Source organism: Cetorhinus maximus, chromosome 10 (genome assembly GCF_964194155.1).
Source record: "Cetorhinus maximus chromosome 10, sCetMax3.hap1.1, whole genome shotgun sequence".
Taxonomy (NCBI): Eukaryota; Metazoa; Chordata; class Chondrichthyes; order Lamniformes; family Cetorhinidae; genus Cetorhinus; species Cetorhinus maximus.
The window spans coordinates 6,979,955-7,006,645 of record NC_135888.1 but is presented as its reverse complement, the minus strand read 5'-3'; the positions used below and the strand labels follow the sequence as shown (position 1 = coordinate 7,006,645).

General features: G+C 40.0%; 1 protein-coding gene across 2 annotated transcripts in view; it reads left to right on the top strand.

Annotated features, from left to right (window-relative positions):
- The window catches only part of golga1 (golgin A1), a 64,674-nt gene that overhangs the window by 9,935 nt on the left and 28,048 nt on the right, over positions 1-26,691 (top strand). The window contains exons 3-12 of one of the 2 annotated variants that reach the window (XM_078549880.1): positions 1,254-1,344; positions 14,572-14,632; positions 15,006-15,103; positions 15,725-15,757; positions 18,277-18,405; positions 21,957-22,126; positions 23,835-23,946; positions 25,408-25,533; positions 25,782-25,877; positions 26,362-26,457. In XM_078549880.1, the coding sequence (XP_078406006.1) occupies positions 15,011-15,103; positions 15,725-15,757; positions 18,277-18,405; positions 21,957-22,126; positions 23,835-23,946; positions 25,408-25,533; positions 25,782-25,877; positions 26,362-26,457 (855 nt within the window). In that variant the 5' untranslated portion in view covers positions 1,254-1,344; positions 14,572-14,632; positions 15,006-15,010. Of the gene's footprint in view, positions 1-1,253; positions 1,345-14,557; positions 14,633-15,005; positions 15,104-15,724; positions 15,758-18,276; positions 18,406-21,956; positions 22,127-23,834; positions 23,947-25,407; positions 25,534-25,781; positions 25,878-26,361; positions 26,458-26,691 lie in introns of both variants that reach the window. The other variant, XM_078549879.1, reaches the window with a different exon arrangement.

Sequence of the window (26,691 nt, the reverse complement as noted above, 5' to 3'; positions counted from 1 at the left end):
GCCAACTAACTAGCTATACAAAACCAAGTTCTTCAGTTGGCATCCTGTGTCACTAGGTTCCCCAAGAAAGCTTTAAGAGTTATCAGACCGGTGTCCTTCCGAAGTCCAACCTTGCTTTTACAGTGCTTCACAGAGCAGTCCTGCTGATCTAAAGGCACCATCATTTAGAGGCACCCAGAGAGAACAGAAACAGTGAAGGTAATAAACGGCACACAGTTTTTCTTATCTCATTTGAGCAAATGGCCCTTCAGCTTCCAGGTCGCTAGAAACTTAACAACTGAACTATATTTTGATAAAAGTAGTGGCAGTGTGACAGAGATGCGACTCCTGTCTAACAGAAGCATGGTTGATTCTTCCTTGCTCATTTAGGGTCAGTTGGCATATAGCGGTTGAGTGAGTGACTGCCCACTGCTGCAACTTTAACACAACCTAGTGTTGTGTGGTTCTAAAAACGGAGAGCATCAATTTGCTGTATGTACGTGGCTGATTGCCATGTGCTGAGTGTGTTGGAGAACACTGTTTTAGCACAACTTCAAATGTGAGACCTATTTTATAAGACTACCATTTAGTGTGATTATGCTTTTCCTGTTGTTTTTGTCCATAGGTCGAGCTATGAAAACAAGTCAGCCAGAAAAGTCAGTGAGCCCTAAAAAAGATGTTTCTGTTAGCTGTGAAAATAGCTGTGGGTTAAACTTTTGTTTGCTTTATTGAGTTTTGGTGATGGTTCAAATAAATACCAATTTTGACTCCCCACCATCCTGCCCCAAATTTACCTTAGGCTTTTGAATCCAAACATTTCTTCCTGATTGCCAGTTTTTAATGCCAAAATTTGAACTAGTGCTTTTAAATTAATAATAAGCAACTTAATGAAGCTTAATTAATTATGCAGTATGGTGGATCAGGAAAAGACCTGAATTCAACAGCTGATGCCTTCAATGGATGGGTCTTCGGTTTGCGATGCAGTTATTGTATGTTGAGGAAGTCCAAGCAAGTATTGTTGGTATTCAGTAAATTGAAGTAACACATAGCACTGTGTCCAATAGGCATTGTACTTGCAAAAACATAGTAGAGGCACAGAAAGGGATTAGAGAACGGTTTTAGATCACTGCATTGGAAGGAGCACGCTTCTAATTTGGTTAAAGTAAATTAAGGCCACCTGTATTTCTTTATAACGTAGTTTAAATAGGAGAAATATGAGCCATTTAATCAGTATTTATCCCAGTTTTTTTAACTTCCGCCCCTTCTTTTGCAAGGCCTCTGACAGTAGCTGTTCCCGAGAGGACCTGTTGTCTCAGCTGTTGCGGCGAAATGACCAAGTTCGAAAGTTGGAAGTGAAGCTGTCAGGTACCTGCTTTAATCTGCAAGTTTCAGTTGGCATGTTACATTTGCCATTATCTTTTATTGCTGCATTAAAATTTCTCCTAAGAATTTTAAAACAGAGGAGTATTTCACTTTGAAATTACTTCACTAAATTTACCTTTTAAGAAGTTAGTGATTATTTTCTATAAATTTGATTTTGCTGTTTAGAATGATTAATTTGTTTGTAAAGCATCATTCATGAGGAATACTGCAATAGTTTGAGTTCTGACTTGTATGGAATTTTGAAAATAATCTGTGATGCTGTCTCTCTTTATTGTCTAAATGGAAGAAATATATCGACCAAATAATCTATAATTATTCCAAATTAGTTTTGATCTTTTCCCTTTTTTTGTAAAGTCTCTGGCAGTGAGTAACTTAAGACCTGTATTTTGTTTCAGTACAGTATTCTATTTGTTCTGTCCATAATGTTGGATAGGGTCAAAGGCAATACTCAAATTTTCCTTTTATTGATGCGTACATCATCTGTTCCTCACAGGTGTGATATTGCCACCTTTGGTCACTAGAATCACCGTCATGCCCATAGAATACTACGTATTTCACCTCATTGTGCTATGCTATACTGTAGCTATAGTTGTAGTGTATGCATTTTTAAATGAAGGCCTAGTAGGTTTTCCTACTTACAGGTAGAATGTTGTAAGCTTGTATTCATTTTAAGCTTGTAATAGGGTTTTGTTCTTGCTAGATATTTTAGAAATGTGCTGTAAATTAATATTTATCAAGCATTTATTTCAGCCTAAAGTATCTTGATAATTTGCCAAAAATTAATTATGAAAAATATATTTGTATAATGTCCAATTAAGGGCCTCATCCTGCCGCCACTCTGATTTAACGGGCAGTGGGAGAGGCCAGCGCTCAACGTGCAGTCCGGCAGATTTAACCCTGTGGGCTGATGGCCAGTTAAAGGGGAGGGGATGCCTCCTGCCCACCCCTGATGATAATCAGAGGCCCACCTCACAGTTTTTGCCTCCCTACATCTACGTTCCCCTTCCCCACCCCCCTATTAGTTTGGCCCCAGCAGGACTCCAGATGTACCTGAATATCTGAGTTGATGGCTGAACGCCACCACCTTGGCCTACCTGCAGCTCCAGCTCCTGCTGTTATGTGAAGACTGCCACATGCTAGCCATACCAAACCAAGTTCTTCAGCTAGCATCCTGTATCACAAGGTTCCCCGAGAAAGTTTTAAGAGTTATCGGACCAGTGTCCTCCTGAAGTCCAACCTTGCTTTCACCGAGCAGTCTTGCTGATCTAAACGTACCATCATTTAGTGGCAGAGCTGCCTGCCTCCAATTGGCTGGCAGCTCTCTGAGGCGGACTACCACCTGGAGATGGACGGAAATCTTGCCTCATACTGATTAAAGGAATGTCACCGCCATTGCCCAAAAAATTAAAGTGGGGCGAGCCGGCTAAGCAAAGGCAGGCTCACCCCTGACTTTCACGATGGGTTGCAGGGAGCCCACCCCTCAGCTTAGAAGTCCAGCCTCTTGTATGTTGTATTGACTATGCACTCTGACATTAAAGCAAGGAAGTACACTATATCAAATTCCAGCACAACTTGAGCTCTGTGTTGCAGAATAGACTGGAGGATAGTCAATGTGGGACCGTTATTCAAGAAGGGAGAAAGAGATAAACCAGGGAACTATGGGCCAGTCAGTCTAACCTCAGTGGTGGGGAAACTATTGGAAGCAATTCTGAGGGACAGAATTAATCTACACTTGGAGAGGCAGGGATTAACCAAGGACAGTCAGCATGGTTTTGTTAAGGGGAGCTCACGTCTGACCAATTGGATTGAATTTTTCGAAGAGGTGACCTGGTGTGTAGATGAGGGCAGTGCATTTGACGTAGTCTACTTGGACTTCAGCAAGGCTTTTGATAAGGCCTTGCATGGGAAACTGATAACAAAGGGATGTGTATTTCCTGCCTTTGCTTAGCCCGCTAGCCCCACTTTAATTTATCGGACAATGGTGGTGACATTCCTTTAATCAGTATGAGGCAGGGTTTCCGTCCGTTTCCAGGAGGTAGTTCGCCTCAAAGAGCTGCCAGCCAATTGGAGGCAGGCAGCTCTGCCACTAAATGATGGTACGTTTAGATCAGCAAGACTGCTCTGTGAAAGCAAGGTTGGACTTCAGAAGGTCACCAGTCTGATAACTCTTAAAACTTTGGGATCTAAGGCAATTTGGCAAATTGAATCCAGAATTGGCTGAGTGACAGGAAGCAGAGGGTGATGGTCGAGGGGTGTTTTTGTGACTGGATGCCTGTGTCCAGTGGGGTTCCACAGGGATCGGTGTTGGGTCCCTTGCTGTTTGTGGTATATATAAACGATTTAGACTTGAACATAGGAGGGTTGAACAGTAAGTTCGTGGATGACATGAAAATTGGTGGGGTGGTAAATAGCGAGGAGGTTAGTCTTAGATTACAGGAGGATATAGACAGGCTGGTCAGATGGGCTGATCAGTGGCAAATGGAATTTAATCCGGATAAGTGTGAGGTGATGCACTTGGGCAGGAAAAACAAGGCACGGGAATACATGATGAATTGTAGAACCCTGGGATGTACTGAGGGTCAGAGGGACCTTGGTGTGCATGTCCACCGGTCCCTTAAGGTAGCAGGACAGGTAGATAAGGTGGTTAAGAAGGCATATGGGATACTTGCCTTTATTAGCTGAGGCATAGAATAAAAGAGCAGGGAGGTTATGCTGGAACTGTATAAAATGCTGGTTAGGTCACAGCTAGAGTATTGCATGCAGTTCTGGAATTCACATTCTAGGAAGAATGTGATTGCACTAGAGAGAGTGCAGAGGAGATTTACCAGGATGTTGCCTGGGCTGGAGAGTTTTAGTTATGAGGAGAGATTGGATAGACTGGGGTTATTTTCCCTGGAGCAGAGGAGATTGAGCGGGGACATGATTGAGGTGTATAAAATTATAAGGGGCGTAGATAGGGTATACAGGAAGGAACTTTTCCGCTTGGTGGAGAGATCAATAACCAGGGGGCATAGATTTAAGGTAAGGGGCAGGAGGTTTAGAGGGGATGTGGGGAAGAATTTTTTCACCCAGAGGGTGGTGGGAATCTGGAACTCTCTGTCTGAAAGGGTGGTTGAGGCAGAAACCCTCATAACATTTAAGAAGCATTTGGATGTGCACTTGTGATGCCATGGCATACAAGGCTATGGGCCTAGTGCTGGAAAATGGGATTAGAATAGTTAGGTACTTGTTTGACCGGCACAGACTCGATGTGCCGAAGGGCCTTTTTCTGTGCTGTAGACCTCTATGACTGTATGACTATGACTCTAAAAGGGCTGGAAACCACTTGTTTTATACAAGTGTGACTATAACTTACTTAAAAATGGCACATGTCAAGCATTTCAAAGTAAGCCATTTGCAAAAGGCATTGTGCACTTTAAAGCTGAATAGGAACACGTTTGAGATTAACAACAGCCCTCCTGATGATGATTGAAGTTAAATCATTGCCTCTGAGCTATGCAGATCAAAAAGGGCAACAATTGGTAATGTATTAGAGAAAAGTCAGTGGAAATTGGAATTTATCTCTCAAGCTGATTATTATGTAAGAAGGAAGCCTGATAAATAATTCACAACAAAGCAGTGAAGTAATTGTGGAGATCCTCCTTACAAGTATAATAATTTAAGGCATATTTCTATAGTAGCTAAAGGGTGTTAATTTTGCCCACCTGTTTGAATAATGTATGTTCATACAGCAGATATCTCATGAGTTCTTAGAAAACCTACTTTTGTAAGTCATAGCAAGATTATGGCACGTAACTTGCACACCATTCAATTGGATGTGACTTGTGCAGCAAAAACAACAAGCATTTATAAAGTACCTTTAATGTAGTCACAAATAACTCAACAAGTTTTACAGGAGCAGTTATCAAAATAAATTTGACACTGAACTACAAGGAGATGTTAGAACAGGTTGCCAAAGACTTGGCCAAAGAGCATTTTAAGGAGTGTCTGAAATGAAGGAGAAAAAGTAGAGAGCTTTATGCAGCGAATTCCAGAACTAAGGGCTAGACAGCTGAAGGTGTGGGTGCCAGTGGTGGGGTGCTGGAAATCCAGGATGCATAAGAGGTCAGAATTGGAGGAGTGTAAAGATCTCAGAAGTTTGTAGGGCTGGAGACGATTACACAGAGAAGGGTGAGGCCATGGAGGCATTTGAAAACAAGGATGAGAATTTTAAATTTGAAGCTTTGCCAGATCAGGAGACAACATAGATCAGCAAACAGAATGGTGATGTGTGAATGGGATTTGGTGCAGGTTCAGATGCGAGCAGCAGAGTCTTGGAAGAGCTGAAGTTTACGGAGGTTGCAAGCTGGGAGTCGAGACAAGAGAGCATTAGAATTAGTTGAGTTTGGACTTAACAAAGTCATTGATGTATTGCTATATATTTGCCTCTGAACTGAGTTTAACTGTCCTCTTATCTGGATATGGGTTCCTTTCTGTGATTGGAAAGGTCTGAGAAACTGCATTTGGCCCATTGCAGCAATGATGAATTGACAGTTGTACAAGAGGGTGAGGACTGTGGTAAACTCCACAGCAGTTGGGAGAAAGAGGTTGGAAACTATGCTCACACTGAAAGAGCAGCTTTAAGGAAGATGTAAGCTTATGATTGCATCATCTTCCCCAGTTTCACATGGAAAAACAACATAGGAACAGAAGTAGGCCATTCAGCCCTTCGAACCTGCTCCACCGTTCATTTAGATCATGGTTGATCAAAATTTTAGCTCATTCTACCAACTTTGGTTCCATATACTCTTTCCTAATAAAATATCAACCTCAGTATTGACCTAGCCTCAACAACTTTGAGAGAGCGAGTTCTAGATTTCCACTACTCTTTGTGTGCAGAAGTGCTTTCTGACATCACTCCTGAACACTCTAGCTCTCATTCTTAAGGCAATAACCAGAACTGAATACAGTGCTGCAGATGGGGTCTCGAAAGAGCTCTGTACAACTGTGAATTACCTCCACCCTTTGTATTCTAGCCCTGTTGAGATAAAGACCAACATTCCATTAGCCTTTTTGGCAATTGATTGAATCTATACACTGGCATTTAGCAATTTCGGTATGTGGACCCCTAAATCTCTTTATTTAAGTGCTTATGGCAAATTTAATGGATTGTTCTGTGAAAAGCGTGAAGGGCTGTATGCGTCTGCATTGTGGGAGATCAGGAAAGCCATTGACAAACCATTGGAGGATGATATCAAATTCTCCAGTTATTTTGAAACTTCAGCTTTAGATGCTGCATTATTATTAACGCAATCGAATACAGATCCATTTTTAATGTTAACATGTTTTTTTTCAAGAGGGGAACATGTTTATTGATGTGGCATCCATTAATATTTGCTGAGAGAACCAGGAACTGTTAACAGTTCATCTGCTGGGTGTGCGCAATGCTGCAGTCTTGAACCTTCGAGATTAGCTTGTCAACTGTTTGAAGAGGTGAAAACAGTCAGATTGTTATCTAATTGTAGGAGTGATTTTTTTCTTAACTCACTGAAACACAGTAACATCTTGTTGCATGGGAAATAAAGCTTCCTGTCAAATTGATAGTGACAGTTATGTGATAAGATGGGGATGGTGGTGAGGAAATATTATGAAGAGTTATCCCTGTTTGTTATTTTGAGCCCGGGTCAACCTAGCAGCCCAATAGTAATTTTTGTAAAAGGGAACTACTTGGTTGACTGAGGCGGTGTGAGCTCCTTGGAGTCTGCGGAAAACATTTAGAGCTTAACAAAAAAGTGGGAACCAACTAACAGACATTTGCTTTAGGTTATCTGGTAAATCTCTATGCATGTTGCTATGGTACAGAGCATATAAAAAGACACACAAAATTGCAGATTGTGTACTAGTTGTAGTTTCAAACCACACAATATGTAGATTAATATAGTGTTTTTTATTAACCCTTTTACAACTCCCATTCGCATCCTTCCATCTGTGTAAGATGATGGATATGCAGCAAAATCACATCCATTGGGGATGGGCTGTCTTCATATTGTGCACTTTTGCTGATGGCTGAAGAGACCAGTCCATGAGAGGCAGGTTCTGACACAAGTGCCACAAGTGAAGTGGTTATCAGGTGTCATTATGGGTTGTTGTTTTCAGTGTTAGCACCTGTTGCCAAACTATTGCAACCACTGATCATCATGGTGCTGCATGCCGGCCCACAGGTGATGTCTCCATTTTCCTCTGTCATCAACTAATGTGTCCCAGGTGTGAGAATCAATGTTTAGGGCCTGCGTGCCATGGTTGGAAGTATCCTTGAAGCAGAACTTTGGGCATCCTACTCATTGTCTGGCTATGGATGCTTCACCGTACAGAAAATCCTTGGGTGTGCGACCGTTTTCCATCCTGTGAATGTGCCCAAGCCAGTGAAGTTACCTCTGCTTGATGAGTGCCAGCAAACATACTTGGAAGTTTTGCCATTGAGAGGACTGCCATATTCTTGATTTTATCCTTCCTTGATATGATATGCATGATGGGTTAAAATAGCATTTAACACTATGGTCCCAATTTTACAGCTTTAAAAAATTGATGTCCAAATTCTCAATCTTAAACCTAGTATATTCTTATTGCTTTTAAATCATAAATCGCCCTCCCCTGCTAATTTTGTTTCAATCGAGCATTTTAATCATTTTTTTTTAAAAGCTACTTTTTTTTTATGTAGAAAGCATTACTAAGTATTCCACTCCAGGAACAAGCCATTTGGTCCATCAAATTTTGCTTATGCTTTTCTCCATGTAAACCATTAACCTAATGCCACTCTTCTCGTTGCCCATCTCTTCCTCTTAATATTTCACTTTTTCATGTAACTATACGTTGTTCTTTTAAAAGAATTTATACTCTCTGCTTCAACAAGGGGTTCTTGAGCAGAAAATTCCACATTCTAATCACCCTCTCTATAGAAGGTTTTCTAATATTGCTTTTAACTCTATGATTATTTTAAATTTGTGCCCTCCTGGTTATCATCTTGACAATCAGTGAAACAAGCTAATGTTACTTGCCTCTTAATAACCTTTCATAATCATAATCAGGTCACCCTTTATTCTTCTGTGTTTGTTTCACTACATCTCTCCTTATTGGATCCCTGTACCTTTTTAATATTCCTATATTTGAGCACTTTCCTAATTTCAACAATAGTCTGGCAGAGAATTTCACATTTTAATAAGCGTTATGATCCCCTTAGAGACCTATAACTTCTAAAAAGAGATTCAGATTTCCATTTAATAACTGAAAGAATGACTCGACAGGATTTCGTGTTTTAAAACTTTTATTGTAACAAATGACTAAAAGCACTTTGACTAAACACTATTTTCTTTTTGTAGATGATTTATACTTTAAACTACAGAGAGGAACACTCCTCTTTTATACCTATCACACACTCTGCGGAATTAAAGTCCTTGTAGCAAGCAGTCCATATTTGCTTCCAGCTTCCAATGGGTTCCCGTATCCCTGCTTTGCCAAGTAGCAAATTTGAGTGACTATCTCTAGGCACTTTCTTCGTCTTTGAGAGTTTCTTAAATCCAGCACCAGCAGAAAAGCCTTTTCTGATGATTCCACCCACCCCCCACCCCCCAAACCGGCTACGCTGGAACAAATCTCCCGGAATCCGTAGGAGGCTGCAGGATGCATCCCTTTGACTAGAGACTGTCTCCCACCTGCAACTAGCTGTGGACCTTTCTGGAACTTTGGGAGACTCGGGATATACTCGTGGTATACTCAGAGACTGCTGCCATTGTTTCCAAGTGTAAATACCTTGCAGCATCTTTGTAAAACAATGTAAACCTTCCTTTGATCGCTAACAATTAAACCACCCAAGTTTAGTGTCGGGCAGAAGTCACATGACCCCCCCTTCATTTACACTAAATTTAAAGCTACAATCCCAAAAGTAATCTTATAAACTTTATGGTAAAGTATGTGGAATGCTTTGGCAAAATCCCCTTTTATGCATTCTGTGGTTATCTTAAGCTTGTGCTATATTGTTACCACCTCACCAATCAGTGCAAACAATCTTATTATTTACAAGCCTAGAGACCTCTATCTGGTCACCCCTTAACCTCATCTCTACAAATGTGAAAGCTCTACTAGAGGCATATTAAGTTACTGAATTGTGTGAAAGATCCTAATCAATTGGGCAACCTGAATGATTGACTTCTATGTGTTTTGTATCCAAACCTACTAATTAACTGTAATCACAGAATCTCACAGTGCAGAAGAGGCCCTTCGGCCCATCGAGTCTGCACCGACATGTGAGAAACACCTGACCTACCTACCTAATCCCATTTACCAGCACTTGACCCACAGCCTTGAATGTTATGACGTGCCAAGTGCTCATCCAGGTACTTTTTAAAGGATGTGAGGCAACCCGCCTCCACCACCCTCCCAGGCAGCGCATTACAGACCATCACCACCCTCTGGGTAAAATAGTTTTTCCTCACATCCCCCCCTCTAAACCTCCTGCCCCTCACCTTGAACTTGTGTCCTCTCGTGACTGACCCTTTAAGTAAGGGGAACAGCTGCTCCCAATCCACCCTGTCCATGCCCCACATAATCTTGTACACCTCGATCAGGTTGCCTCTCAGTCTTCTCTGCTGCAATGAAAACAACCCAAATCTATCCAACCTCTTTTCATAACTTAAATGTTTCATCCCAGGCAACATCCTGGTGAATCTCCTCTGCACCCTCTCCAGTGCAATCACATCCTTCCTATAATGTGGCGACCAGAACTGCACACAGTATTCCAGCTGTGGCCTCACCAAGGTTCTATACAACTCCAACATGACTTTCCTACTTTTGTAATCTATGCCTCGATTGACAAAGGCAAGTGTCCCATATGCCTTTTTCACCACCCCACTAACCTGCCCCTCTCCCTTCAGAGATCTATGGACACACACACCAAGGTCCCTTTGTTCCTCAGAACTTCCTAGTGTCATGCCATTCATTGAATACTTCCTTGTCAAATTACTCTTTCCAAAGTGTGTCACCTCACACTTCTCAGGGTTAAATTCCATCTGCCCATTTGACCATCCCGTCTATATCTTCCTAGCCCAAGACACTCAACCTCACTGTTAACTACCCATCCAATCTATGTGTCATCCGCAAACTAACTAATCCTACCCCCCACAGTGTCATTTATGTCGTTTATATAAATGATGAATAAAAGGGGACCCAGCACAGATACCTGTGGTACGCCACTGGACACTGGTTTCCAATCACTAAAGCAGCCTTCTGTCATCACCCTCTGTCTCCTACAACTAAGTCAATTTTGAATCCATCTTATCAAATTACCCTGTATCCCATGTGCATTTGCCACCTTTATAAGTCTCCCATGTGGGACCTTGTCAAAGGCTTTGCTGAAATCCATATAAACTACTTCAACTGCACTACCCTAATCTACACACCTGGTCACCTCCTCAAAAAATTCAATCAAATTTGTTAGGCATGACCTCCCTCTAACAAAGCCATGCTGACTATCCCTGATCAAACCTTGCCTCTCCAAGTGGAGATAGATTCTATCCTTCAGAATTTTCTCCAATAGTTTCCCTACCACTGATGTGAGACTCACTGGCCTGTAGTTCCCTGGCTTATCTTTACAACCCTTCTTAAATAGTGGAACCACATTAGCTGTTCTCCAGTCCTCTGGCACCTCCCCCGTGGCCAGAGAGGAATTAAAGATTTGGGTCAGAGCCCCTACGATCTCCTCCCTTGCCTCCTTCAGCAGTCTGGGACACAAATAATCCAGACCTGAAGATTTGTCCACTTTTAAGCCTGCCAACACCTCCAATACCTTGTTACTCCCTATATCAATTTGTTTAAGAACCTCGCAGTCTCTTTCCCCGAGTTCGATACCTTCATCCTCATTCTGTTGGGAGAAGACGGACGTGAAGTATTCGTTCAAAACACTACTGATGTCCTCTAGCTCCACCCATAGATTGCCCCCTAATGGGCCCTACTCTTTCCCTGGTTATCCTCGTCCCATTGATATACTTATAGAATATCTTGGGATTTTCCCTATTTTTACCAGCCAGAGCTTTCTCATATCCCCTCTTTGCTCTCCGAATTGCTTTCTTAAGCTCCATCCTGCACTTTCTGTACTCCACTAATGCCTCTGCTGATTTGCTCCCCTTGTACCTGCTAAAAGCCTCTCTTTTCCTTCTCATCGTATCCTGAATATCTCTGGTCATCCATGGTTCTCTGGGCTTGTTACTCCTTCCTATCACCCTAGAGGGAACATGTTGAGCCTGTACCCTCCCCATTTCCTTTTTGAACGCCCCCCACTGCTCTTCTGCAGATTTCCCCACAAGTAGCTGTTCCCAGTCTCCTTGGCCAGATCCTGCCTTATTTTACTAAAATCCACTCTTCCCCCAATCCAAAAATTTTTTTTGCAACTTATCTATTTCTTTGTCCATAACAAGCTCAAATTGTATCATGTTGTGGCTGCTATCACTAAAATGCTCCCCCACCACCACCTGTCCGGCTTCATTCCCCAGAATTAGGTCCAGCACTGCGCTGTCCCTTGTTGGACCCTCTACATATTGACCTAAAAAGTTCTCCTGTATACATTTCAAGAAATCCATTTCATCCAATCCCTTAACACTATGTCTATCCCAATTAATGTTGGGAAAGTTGAAATCACCTAATATAATTACCCTATTATTGTTTTTACACACCTTCGCAAATTTTGCACATATTTGCTCCTCAATTTCCCGCTGACTATCTGGGGGTCTATAATAAACCCCTAACAATGTGGCTGCCCCTTTTTTATTCCTAAGCTCTAACCACAAAGCTTTATTTGATGCCCCTCCAAGATATCATCTCTCCTTACTGCAGTAACTGACTCCTTAACTAATAATGCAATGCCTCCTCCTCTTTTACCCTGCCTCGCCTAAAGACTCAAGATCCCGGAATGTTGAGCTGCCAATCCTGCCCCTTCGTGTGATGGCTACTATATCACAATTCCACATGTCAATCCTCACCATTAACTCATCCGTTTTACCTGTGGTACTCCTGGTATTAAAGTAGAGGCCATCCAGCCTCGCTCTGGTTCAGATGTAGATCGTCCTTGCTTGTACAGGTCCCACCTTCCCCAGAAATGGTCCCAGTGATCCAGGAATCTAAAACCCTTCCTCCTGCACCAGATTTTAAGCCATGTATTCGTCTGCGCTATTCTCCTATTTCTGTGCTCGCTAGCACGTGGCACTGGGAGTAATCCAGAGATTACAGCCCGAGAGGTCCTGCAGCCGTTCAGTGACATCCTGGACCCTAGCACCTGGGAGGCAACACACCATCCTGGAGTCACATTGAAGGCCACAGTAGCGCCTATCGGTTCCCCTGACTATAGAATCCCCTTTTACTATTGCTCTTCCTCTCTTCATCCCCTCCTGTACTGACAGGCTGCTTATGGTGCCAGAAGCTTGGCTCTGTCTGCACTCCCTGGATGAACTAGCACCCTCATCAGCCTCCAAAATGGAATACCGATTTGCGAGCGGGACTCCAGGGGACTCCTGAACTACCTGCCTGTTTCTCTTGGACTGCCTGGTGGTCACCCATTCCCTTCCTTCAAGTCCCTTCAGCTGAGGTGTAACCACCTAACTAAACGTGCTATCCGCGATGCTCTCAGACTCACGGATGCTCCACAGTGTCCCCAGCCGCCTGTTCAGTTCTGAACGGTGAGCTTCCAGGAGCTGCAGCTGGACACACTTCCTGCACACATGTTGGTCCCGGGCACTGGAAATGTCCCCGGCTTCCCACATGGAGCACGAGGAGCACACCATGGCTTTGAGCTCTCCTGCCGTGAGTTATCCCTTTGAATTAAACCTTTTAAATCAATTACTCTAGGGCCCTTCTTTCCTGATCCTCATTACTCCAGAATATACAAACTATAACCCACAAAAACACCTTAAACTATTAAGCAATAAAAGTAGTATATACCTACCTGACCTTACCCACTACTTACCAGTCATTCCTCTCCCTTGTAGCCTCTACTGCTGCAGCAGGGCAAGACCACTCTCTGAAGATTTAAGAAGTTGGATAGCAAAAAAAAAATGCAAAGAGCACCTCTTCCCCTCTGCACCCAATTCCCACTGTGCATCAAGTTGTTAATACCCACACTCACTCTGGCTGTGTCTCACTCACGATGAGGTCTCTCCCCTGCTTGTGTGCAAGCACGCTGATATAGTGTGCTTCTAATAGTCCCTTTCTTAAATAGAGCTGAGGTGAGCTGAGCTGACTCTCACTAGTTAAGCTTCAAATAGTAATCAACACCTATTCAGGCCCTAATCCGGCTTCAGGTGATTGACAGTTAACTGTCACACAGTCAGCTGAGTCAGCTACTTTACCAACCTTTTAACTACACTACTGAACTTACAAAAATTTAAGAGAAATTAAAGAGAAAGACTTACAAGTTCAATTCCCACTGTCACCAAACTGCCAATACCCACACTCACTCTGGCTGTGTCTCACTCAGGATGAGGTCTCTCCTCTGCTCGTGTGCAAGCACACTGATATATTTCATAAATACCAGTTTTTGTTTTAGTGCAGAATACATCGAATCCAGTAACTAAGTTTGACATTGTCAAAGGTAAAGTTGCAAATGTTTAATGCTAACAGGTTTAATTTAAGAAATTGACTTGTTTTCACACTTTTGGCTTTACTAAGATCTAATAGATTCAGTGAAGTGGTTAGTTAGATATTGTTCGTTGGTTTTTAAACTGTTCAAGGCTCTGAGAAATCTCATGAGGATATAGTAAATGAACACAAGTTAAATCCATTTGAAATTTAGCATGTTTTCTGAAAACTTAATTTACATGTTCAAACGACTATTGATTGAAAAGACTGAAGAAAAATGTTATACATGAATTACAGTAAGTGTTTCTTCCAGTAGTTCAAAAAGATGCTTTGTTTCAATTCGGTGTTTAATCTGCACATGCACCAGCATGTATTCCAACATTACTTTCCGTAATATGCTATGTTTGCTAGTCCCAGAGTAAATCTTTCTTTTTACCATTAACATGTTAAGGGGATGTCATCAATACATGTTCTCCTTAACAGTAATGATTTTCTGATGAGGAAAATCATTTACATCCTTCACTCATTATTATTCCTGTGTTTTGTTTTTTTGTCTGTTTTGAACTCCTGGCCTGCGTCCCCTCTCCCCTAATACAAGATTATGCTGAGCAGCTGCGAAATTTGCAGAAGACAAAAGAGAAGCTTGAGATTGCATTAGAAAAACATCAGGATTGTACGTACTTTAATTCTTCTTATTGAGAGATCAATTTAATTGAGTTTTTTTGATGGTAATCCATTTCTTTCTTTCATTAGTTACATGTAAAAATAATTAAAACCAAAAACCTTTCGTAATTATTTTGTTTGCTACTGGTGTCTTCAAAGACATGGATAACAATATAATTCCATTGTTGAAAATTATGGAAGAACATTTGCAAAAGACTTTTCTAAAAGAACCCAAACATGTTAATTTTACCAATAGAAAGTATTGATAAATGTTAAGTATTTTAAAAATTCGTTTAAAAGGACATTACAATTGGATGCTTAGTGCAATTTCACTTACTGCTAGTTAGTAATATGCAATATTTTTATTTAAAATTTTAAATCAGCCTCAATGAGGAAACTTCAGGAACAGAATGAAACATATCAAGCCAACAGAGCAAAAATGGCAGAAGGAATGGCACTAGCCTTGGAAAAGAAGGATCAGGTAACCTGAATCAAGTTGCAGAATTAAGTTAACATTATTCCTACACTACAGTGTACGTTTTGGACTGAAGTATCCAGCGTGTATGATGAATGATTTTGAAAGCTGCAATAATTATCTTAGAATTCCTTGCAGATAAAAGTTGCCAATTTTTTAGAACCAGAAAAATACATTCTGCTTTCTTAAAGAACTGCAAAAAGATTTTTTTAAAAAATGCTGTACTCTAATTTCGCCCCAGAGCAACTCCTCGTGCTACAACCGAAACACAGTATACCCCTTTGAGCTTTGCAGTAAGAAGCACAGAGGAATGGCACAGTTTGACATGCACTCTAAATAGTTCATTTTTGTGCCCCCATTGAAAGCCCCTTCCTTCCTTCTGCTGGTAGCCACTAAAATTGACGACGTGTATGCACCCTACAAGTTCATGGTTTCCAAACAACAATGCACTGTGCCACTCTGGCTGTCCAAGAAATAAATGAATCTCATATGGATCAATCAAAAGATGCAACTTATAGATTCCATAAATATTGTTTTAGTTTATATGCATTAATTTTGTCTTGTTTTTTTGAAGATTTTCTGCATTTGTAATTTGGAAAGAAAAATAATTGCCATTTTTATTTTCAGGACTGGATGCTAAAAGTTTCAATTCTTGAAAAGGTATTGTATTTTTCATATCTTTTTGATATTCCCTATTATGAATTGCTCAATTAAATAATAATAAACTGACTGTTAACGAGAAATAAGAATGGTGATATTTAAGGGTTTGATTTTCCTGATTACACAATGCGGGCCAGAACCTCATCTGCTGTAGGGACGTAGGAACTAGGAGCAGGAGAAGGCAATTCTGCCCACTCAAACTAGCTCCACCATTAAATGAATCGTGCCTGATCTTAAAGCTCAACACCATTTTCCCACAGTATCCCCCTATCCCTTGGTCTCTTCACTAATATCGATCTCTGTCAAGAAGATACTCAATGACTGAGCTTCCACAGCCCTCTGGGGTGGAGAATTCCAAAGATTCACCACTGAGTGAAGAAATCACTCCACCTCAGTCCTAAATGAGCCACCTATTATTCTAAGACTGTATCCCTGGTCCTATACTCCCCAGCCAGGGGAAACATCCTTCCTGCATCTACTCTTTCAAGCCCTGTAAGAATTTTGTATGTTCCAATGAGATTGCCTCTCATTCTTCTAAACTCTAGTGCATACAGGCCCAGTCTTCTCAATCTCTCCTCATAGGACAAACCTGCCATTGCGGGAATCAGTCTAGTGAACATTTGTTGCATTCTCTCTATGGCAAGTAAATCCTTCCTTAGGTAAGGAAAATATATAATTATATACAGTATTCCAGGTGCGGTCTCACCAAGTCTCTATACAATTGCAGCAAGACACCTTTACTCCTGTACTCAAATCCTCTTGCAAATGGTATGTTGGCCTTTATTGCCTACCTAATTGCTTGCTGCATCTGCATGCTAGCTTTCAGTAACTCATGAACAAAGACACACACCAGTCCCTTTGAACATCAATACTTCTCAATCTCTCTCCATTTAAAAAAATACTCTGCATTTCTGTTTTTCTGGAAATATTATATTTGGTCTCCACATCCAAATCAATGATATAGATTGTGATAAGCTGGGGCCCAAGCACTGATCCTTGCAGTACTCCACTAGTCACAGCCTGCCAACCTGAGAATGACTCGTTTGTTCCTCTGCTCTGTTTTCTGTTTGTTCACTAATTCTCAATCTGTGCCAGTATGTTGCCCCCATTCCCAACTGCTCTAATTTTGTTTACTAATCTCTTGTGTGGGACTTTATCGAAATCCTTCTGCAAATCCAAATACACCACATCCATTGTTTTCTTCCCCTCCCCATCTATTCTGCTAGTTACTTGCTGAAAAAGCTCCAACAGATTTGTCAGACATGATTTCTCTTTCATAAATCAATGTTGACTCTGTCCAACCCTACCTTTATCTTCTTCAGTTATCACATCCTTTACAATAGATTCTAGCATTTTAACTACTCCTGGTGTCAGGCTAACAGGTCTGTAGCTCACTGTTTTCTCTATCTCTCCTTTCTTTAATAGCAGGGTTATGTTTGCCATCTTCCAATCTGCAGGAACTGTTCCAGAATCTATCAAATTTTGGAAGATGACCACCAATGCACCTCCTTCAACACTGTGGAATGTAAATCATCAGTTTCAGGGGATTTAACAAATTTCAGTCCCATTAATTTCTCCATTACTACTTTTTTACTAATACTATTTTTTTTTCAGTTCCTCCTTCCTGCTAGCCCCTTGATTCTCCAGTATTTCTGGGAGATTTTTGTTTCTTCTTTCAAGAAGACACACACAATGTATATGTTTAGTTTTTCTGCCATTTCCCTATTCTCCATTGTAAATTCCCCTGTCTCTGCCTGTGATGGGCCCACATTTGTCTTTGCTAATCTTTTCCTTTTTACATACCTATAGAAGCTTTTACTGTCCATTTTTTTTGTTTTTCACAAGTTGACTCTCATATCCTATTTTCTCCTTCTTTATCAGTTTCTTGGTCCTCCTTTGTGAACTCTTTTTAAAAAAAAAACTCCCAAGCCTCGAGGTTACTACTTTTTTGGTAACTTTCTAAACCTCTTCCTTTGATCTAATGCTGTCATTAACTTCTTGTTAGCTAGAGTTGGATCACTTTTTCTCTTGGGTTTTTGTGCCTCACAGGAAGATATATTTGTTGTGAAATGGGTACATTAGTGATGGTGCTGCACCATTTCCACTGGGAGCAGCAAGTAGTTACAGCTGACATATATACATAGGAAGTTTCCAATATGAATTTTCATGGCCACATATGGAATGGAAAACATTGCGACACACATGCATGCAGACACGTAATTTTTAATAATTTATATTGCACACATGCATACATATCTATCCATGGTTTGGAGTATTTTGTCAAGCCTGTAGCACAGATTTTGTTTCAGATGTATTTTATAAATCAGATCACATGAACTTATCTATTGTGCTACAGGCTTTTAAACAAAACCTCCTAGCTAGGCGTCCATGATGTATACAGAGACTATATGAAAAATCATTTTCAGAATTGCTTGACGGCATTGATATTCGAGATATAATTGTGTGTGTAAAAATGCATTTATACATTTTAATAGCCTTTTCATTCATTAAATTCTTAGGAGAAAGCAATGTTTGAGAATCAGCTGAAACAAATGAAGGATCACAGTTTGAACCTGTTCCAGAAACGAGATGAGCAGGATGAACTGGATGGATTTCAGCAGCAGGAACTTGCCAAAGTCAAACATATGGTACAAGAAATGGAATGTGAACATTCTTACATTCTTTCATTACTTAGAAGACCTTATGGCTTTACTTCATGCTGTATAGCTTGTAGTGGACATATTTTTTCCCGAAGATAAAAGCAAAAAAATGCGGATGCTGGAAATCGAAAACAAAAACAAAAATACCTGGAAAAACTTAGCAGGTCTGGCAGCATCTGCGGAGAGGAACACAGTTAACGTTTCGAGTCCGCATGACTCTTCAACAGAACTAAGGAAAAATAGAAAAGGGGTGAAATATAAGCTGGTTTAAGGGAGGGGGGTTGGGACAAGAGAGCTGGATAGAGAGCCAGTGATAGGTGGAGATAACCAAAAGATGTCACAGACTAGAGGACAAAGAGGTGTTGAAGGTGGTGATATTATCTAAAGGAATGTACTAATTAAGGGTAGAAAGCAGGACAAGCAAGGTACAGATAGCCCTAGTGGGGGTGAGGTGGGGTGAAGGAATCGAAAAAGGCTAAAAGGTAGAGATAAAGCAATGGATGGAAATACATTTAAAAATAATGGAAATAGGTTGGAAAAGAAAAATCTATATAAATTATTGGAAAAAACAAAACAGAGGGGGAAAAATCAGAAAGGGGGTGGGGATGGAGGAGAGAGTTCATGATCTAAAATTGTTGAACTCAATATTCAGTCCGGAAGGCTGTAAAGTGCCTAGTCGGAAGATGAGGTGCTGTTCCTCCAGTTTGCGTTGAGCTTCACTGAAATAATGCAGCAAGCCAAGGACAAACATATGGGCATGAGAGCAGGGTGGAGTGTTGAAATGGCAAGCGACAGGGAGGTCTGGATAATGCTTGTGGACAGAACGAAGATGTTCTGCGAAGCGGTCACCCAGTCTGCGTTTGGTCTCTCCAATGTAGAGGAAACCGCATTGGGAGCAACCTGTACTTCCCTCAACTTAGTCTACTGCATTCGTTGCTCCCAATGCGGTTTCCTCTACATTGAAGACACCAAACGCAGACTGGGTGACCGCTTTGCAGAACACCTGCGTTCTGTCCGCAAGCATTACCCAGACCTCCCTGTCGCTTGCCATTTCAACACTCCACCCTGCTCTCATGCCCACATGTCCGTCCTTGGCTTGCTGCATTGTTCCAGCGAAGCTCAATGAAAACTGGAGGAACAGCACCTTATCTTCCGACTCGGCACTTTACAGCCTTTCGGACTGAATATTGAGTTCAACAATTTTAGATCATGAACTCTCTCCTCCATCCCCACCCCCTTTCTGATTTTTCCCCCTCTGTTTTGTTTTTCCAATAATTTATATAGATTTTTCTTTTCCCACCTATTTCCATTATTTTTAAATGTATTTCCATCCATTGTTTTATCTCTACCTTTTAGCCTTTTTCGATTCCTTCACCCCACCCCACTCCCACTAGGGCTATCTGTACCTTGCTTGTCCTGCTTTCTACCCTTAATTAGCACATTCCTTTAGATAATATCACCACCTTCAATACCTCTTTGTCCTTTTGTCTGTGACATCTTTTGGCAATCTCCACCTATCACTGGCCCTCTATCCAGCTCTCTTGTCCCAACCACCTCCCCCCCCCTTAAACCAGCTTATATTTCACCCCTTTTCTATTTTTCCTTAGTTCTGTTGAAGAGTCATGCAGACTCAAAACGTTAACTGTGCTCCTTTCCGCAGATGCTTCCAGACCTGCTAAGTTTTTCCAGATATTTTTGTTTATAGTTTCTCCCTAACAGGATTTGGAACTGGGCTGTCTTTTAGAATGAGTTCATTCAATTGTCAAACCACAAACCTTCTAGTTTTAAATGACATTGTGTTACATTGGTTAGTGCCCTTATTTACTAGGCTAAAGATGTCCAAACTGCAACTCGTGGCCCACTGGTAATCATTCTCTCGAAACCCAGTAACTCAGTTCTATTTGCACTTAAATTTCTTCTTAACTGGTTGTTCTGTTTGAATTTTGTGTGCCTGGAGGTTTGGAAAGAACTGTTCTTATCGCTGTTGCCTCATTGGTTTAATCCTTAATCGGAACACTAAGATCCATCAGAAGCAATAACTTGAGATTTATGCGAATTAATCAGAACATGGATTTAAACTAGATGTGCATAAGCAATCTATATGATTCTTACGACTAAACACTTGGACATCCCTATACTATGCTATCATGAGAGCTCAGGAGTGACTTTTTTAATGCCACAGTACCTGTCGCAATGCATTACCCAAGCTCAGCATGAACAATATTTAACAATTTGCAAGCTACAAGTGTATATTTTACATTGTAATGTATGGAGATCTCAGTTTGTGTACGTCATCTCAATCTAACTATTGAATTTATTGCTAATGTTATTAATATTATCATTGAATTCAAAGCTGTAATTCAGTATCTAGATTGAAATGATATTCACAGATCGAAGCCTTGGTTCATTACATGCTTGAATCACACACAAATTACACAGCCTGTTGTACAGTAGAAATACATCCACGGGGTTTGTTGAACCCTGTTTGCTGCTATTTTTAACCACAACATATTTTCCTTCTTGAAGGGACTAATGTTGTATCGATGTCCAGGTTTAAAATTAAGTATGCCATTTATCATGCATGTTCAGCAACATTTAATTACATGCATCTAGTTTAGATAAACAAAAGTGTGACTTAATCTTTCCAACATTCCTTTTTGTTTAACTTTAATGCTGTTATATTTGATTCACAGTATTATTAAGTTGGATTTGGAAGTGGAACCTAGAGCAAAATTTGGCATGGTTGTTTGAACGGGACACTAAACTTGCAGCTTGAGATGTGCATTTTAACTCTAGGCTTGATTGAAATTAATGCTTGCCTTCTTTGATGGAATTTTCCCCATTTTTAGGTTCCGCCCTCTGTGTTAGAAATTGTTCTCTGTTCCAGACCTGTGAGTGCAGGCACAGGCAGTCTGCTCTCAGTTCTCTGCCACTGCCACGTCATATCCACACACTGGAAGGCATATGAGACAGACCTGAGCTTTCTTTCTCTCCCTGTGGGGTAACGAGTTTCAGCTGACTGTCTGTCTTTTCCCTTGATGACCTAAATGCGATCAGATCTCTCCATGTGAGGAATTATGCAAGTGAACCTGCCTCATTCCTTCTTAATAAATCTAGCTGCTCCTACACAGTAATGAACCAGATTATCAATAAATGTGACTGAATGGGAAGTGATTTAGACTGTAAAATGTGTTCAATATCTGAACTTCAATTCAATCATATTACACCATATGAAAATATGGCTATGCTGTTTGAATTTAAACTTTCTTTACTGCATACTCCATTTCTATTCGGCACCTCTGCCACTTTCCATGTGTTGAGTAATGGGCATGATCCTGCTTCCTGTCTCTTGGTGGCACAGCAGCTTAACCTTGTCTCACCCAAACTTTCCCTTTAACTATAAGTTAATACCCTGGTTAATAAAGAGAGTAATACAACTGAAGTGTTTGTAATGTTTGGAACTTAACTAGAATGTTTTAACTTAAGGTTTTTAAACTAAAGCTAATCAGTAACAACTTCGGTTTTTGTCTGTTTTACAGCTCCTGAGGAAAGAAGAGATGTTGTCCAATTTTGAAAGGGAACTTGAGGAACGGAAAACAGAGCTAGATCAAACCAAAGAGGAGCTGAAGGTCTCCAATCAGAAACTCTTAAATCAAGACAAAAGGCTTGAACAGCTACTGGCACTAAATGCAGATATGAACAAAGAAAGGTAAAGCATGTTTGGAAAAAAGTCAGTGGTAGTGTCCTGAATAATTTCTTCCCCATGATCTTTACAATTTTGTGTTGATTCAAAAAGAACTGATTAATTCTAACCTTGAAACTTGCTCTGGTTGGACACATACTGAAATTGGACTGATGCAGACATTTAACAAAACCCTTTGCGAGTTTGGCAAGCAAAATGTTCTTTTTTGTGAAAGCCAAAAGTTCTAGCAAAAGACAGATCAGGCAGAATGGTAAGTTTAATGGTGTTTATCAGAACATTGTCCATTCAGCCTGAGGTGTACTACAGGGTCCTCCGAGGGTATATTGAGTGCACCCATTTTTAAAATTTCAGTGGTTAAGATATGACGAGGATAAATTATAACGGTAAATTTTACAAATTTATGTTCCTAGTGCAAAACTTCATGCATGTTAGGAACTTAGACATGGAGATCAGTGGCCCCTACATCTTAATTAAGAATAATGGATACAAACTGCTTTAAGGCCCATGATACCAAGCTCAAATTTCTGGTATGTGCTCTTATGTGCAGATTATACTATCTTTCCCTATAGTGTGTTAAGTTTAGTCCTGATCAACATGTATTCCACGTGTATATGCACATTATACTTGTACATTTAATGGGAAAAAATATTATGTGTAGACAAAGATATGTATTAGCCCTGGCTCCAAAGCCACAAGATAACAAATGCCACAAATATAAGCAATACAGGGAGCAATTTTCTAATACAGATTGTTAAATTTTGTAACAGTCATAGTAATGAGCAATTTTATGCAGTCTTTTATCAATGGTTCATTTTTGAGATCAAAACTTAGGCATTATGTTTGATAATATTAATATAAATGCTTATCCATTTATATGAACTACTTCCTCTGCTATTGAATTACCTGTGTTAAAATAGCATATGAGGGAATGACTTAACACACATTGACCATAGAAATTGCCATTGGCCATCAGGTATAGTGGTATGACGTGTAGGAAGAATGTAATTATAACAAAAGGAGATCAGCCTCCATCCAAAAACGATTGTGTTCATTACAGTATAAGTAATATTGTATGCTGATTAAATTAATTGAGCAAATACTGTAGAGAAAGACAGAAGTTGCATTTATACAACACCTTTACATATGGTTGCACCTAAATGCTTCGCAGCCAATTAAGAGCACACAGCAAGGCCCCAAAACAGCTATGAGACACATGACTGGATCAAGTGTTTTGGTAGTGTTAGTTGAGAGACAAATATTGATCACTGTAGTAAGAAATTTCCAGTGCTGCTCTTCAATTAGTGCAGTAGGATCTTGTATATCCACCTCGGAGAACTAAAGGGTTTACAGTACATAGTCTTCTTAAGAAAAAATTGCACCTCTTGAGTGAAGTACCCCCTCGGTACTACACTGAGCTGTCAGTCTAGATTATGTGCTCAAGATTCTGGTTCTATTGTGCAAACAAAATTTTATTTAAACAAACTTCAGTGTAGGCATTGTGGATATTCAGCTGCAGGATTCATTGTAACAAGTTTATGCTTGTGGGTTTTATGTTATTGTGTGTGAAATGATGGTACATTTTGTAACTGCTGTGTTGTCTGAAAAGACAATTGAATGACAGATAATGATTGCTGGTCACTTACGTATGCTTGCTGCTTGTGGTTCTTTGTTTTGCACTTCGCTTAAATCCTGTTGAATTTTCCTTAATGCACAGAGAAGAATTTGTGGCTACAAAAAGAAGTGCAGAAGGAAAAATAACTGTGTTAGAATGCAGGGCACGGGAATTGCAGAATGTGATTCAAAGACTCTCAGCTGATTTACATAAGGTACAAATATTTAGTGTTTCATTTCAAATGTATAAGGGTTCAATAATCACCAGCAACCCACTTCTTTGTTCAACCTTATGGCTGTTTTATTAGTCTGAATTAGTTCTGGAATTGGTTCCCAGTTGGGTTTCAGTTACTATAAAACAGCATCTGTTCATTTCCTGCTTACTAGAACTTTGGATTAGACGCAAAGTTGTCATTTTGCATGTTTAAAAGCTACGAAAAGTAGCTGTTGCCTTTGGTAGCTATAACTAAAATATATCTTGTTGCTTTAAAGTTTTCCTTAATTTTCAGAGTTCAGTCCATGCAGCAAGTTCGTATCCTAATATATTAGGGAAATAATTATGTATAGGGCCACCTCAGTTAGAAAGTTAATGTTGCGCAGCAGTTAGTATAAACCATACAGTTAAAATAGCATCAATCTGCTCTCTTATTTTTACACAAAACAAAACCTTTAACATCTTGAGAAAGGTAGCGAAGTAGCAAATTGAGCTCCAGAAATGAGCAATGTGCTTTGTAATGCATCAGTTATTTTAGTTGGATTCCAACAAGATCCTGGCATGCTACTGAGCATTATCATATTTTTTAAAAGTCACAGTGCACCCCACAGGGGGCTTATAGTTGAAAACTATTCCTTTTATTTTGAAGCTGCTGAAGCAATCAACCAATTGAAAACTTTTCTGCATTCAGTATCCTCAAATATGACTTTTTAGAGAAGACGAAGGGGTCGTATGGAAATGAAATACTAGCATCTTAAAATACACCCTAGACCTTTTACTTTCTTCTCTCACAAAGTTAGTTTTAAGCTTTTGGTTCCTAATACAACACCACCAAGTTAATAAGAGCTTGGTAACTTGAGAACGTATTTGCACAATTACCTGCATGAAATATTTAACCATTTTGACTTGGATGGCTGGTAGCATAGAGTGCACAGTTGTTCAAGCAGGCTATTGCCCCATAATGTATCTAATGGATGTTCTGATTTTAAGAAGCCTAATACCAAAAAGTAATGTTTTTCTTTCCTATGGCTGTGAAAAAATAATTCACTCGGAATAATGTTTATTTTGTCAATTCTCTCTCCTGTCCTGAAGCCATAATATGAATTCACGGAAACTTTCTGTTAAATTGTTCTGATGAAAGTTCTTTATACATCTGACAATGAATTTTGCCAGGTTATTCAATTCGGAGGTTTTACAGTCCTCCTCTAACTTCACATTTACCACCCAGGGTCACTGGCTTACAATTGGCATTTTAAACTTGCTGATTTTTCCTTCACTGGCCTGGGAGTACAGAGGACTACCATCCTGAGATAAACAAACTCTACCATTCTCACTTTTTTCCCACTGTTTCTAAAAACACAGTGTGATTCTCACATGCTAGCGTGTTAGCATTTTCAATGAGTGAAAGCTGTCCCTAGTTAACTTGGCTTCTCACTGTATCTATGTTGTTTTTCTGAAATAGGCATCTGCCGAGACTGAGGAGAAGGGAAAGGTTATAGCGCATCTGCAGGCAAAAGCAGTTTTCCTAGAAAAACGGTTAGAGGGAAATTATTCCGAGGATGAGCATGTACAGGATCTGCTTAAAGAGGTATAATTAACATAATGAAATGCCTAACTATAAATGTGCATGCACTATAAATGATTCCGGCTTTTCAGAGATTTTCTGTTACTTAATTATCTTTTGAAATAAATTGTCATGCATTGAATACTACTGCAACTTTTTTCTCAACCCTCAAATGTTTTCATTCTATCTTTATTTAATATAATCAATAGCTATTCAAATGGAGTTTGAATCATGATTGCATTATGTTGCTAACCAGTTAGTGTGCTCTGCAGAAATCCTATCTGGAGCAGAAACTGGAAGAAACAAGGCATCATTTGTTGGAAGCTAAGACTAGCCACACTGAGGCTGTCAGCATTCTCGAAACACAGGTACATATCTACCACGGGTAGAAAGCTTAATTATATATAATAATATATTTCATAAAGCAAAGTATAAGTTGACATCAACTTTTGAAGCCTCAAAATTCCTCCAAACATGGGGTCAACTTATACGCCAAGAATAAAAGTGAACACCATCATGGGTGTGGGTGGTTGCCATTTTGAAATATCATCAGCATTGCATGCAAAGAGTGGGCATGTCTTATCTTCGCAATACAGCTCATACCGCCTGCTTGATCCCTTGCACCCAGTTATAAAATACTGGTAAGTAAAGCATGCATTTCTGGGGTGAAAAATTGAGGCTGACTATTAATTCAAGTATAACATGCCGTGGCTGAAAAGCAAGTTGACTTTTATGCTGAGTATATGAAAAAATATGATTTTTGGGATTGGAAAAATGGGGTTGGCTTAAACGTCACGATTTATGGTGTGTTTCCATTTTTATTTTTTAAATAATTTTCCTAATTTGTTTTAGATAGCTAAACTAAACAATGAAGTGGTAGAAATCCAGACTTTAATGAAGCAAAAAGATGATGAGATGCAGGCTGTCAAAGACGAGAATGCTAGTCAGGTAACTGCTATTTCTTAGTGTATTATTAACAGCAACCGTTGTCCAATTACTTGACCACCTGCCAACAAGTTGTGGAATGGCTTTAATTTTTAACGTGGCCTGAAAGATTGTTTGTGTGTTCTTATTTATTTTTTGTCATGTATGGACACAAACAACAGCATCTGGATGAATGAATTATAGCTGTGCTCATTGGTTGATCCTTTCTTAACGTTGGAAATTTAATATGAAACCCAA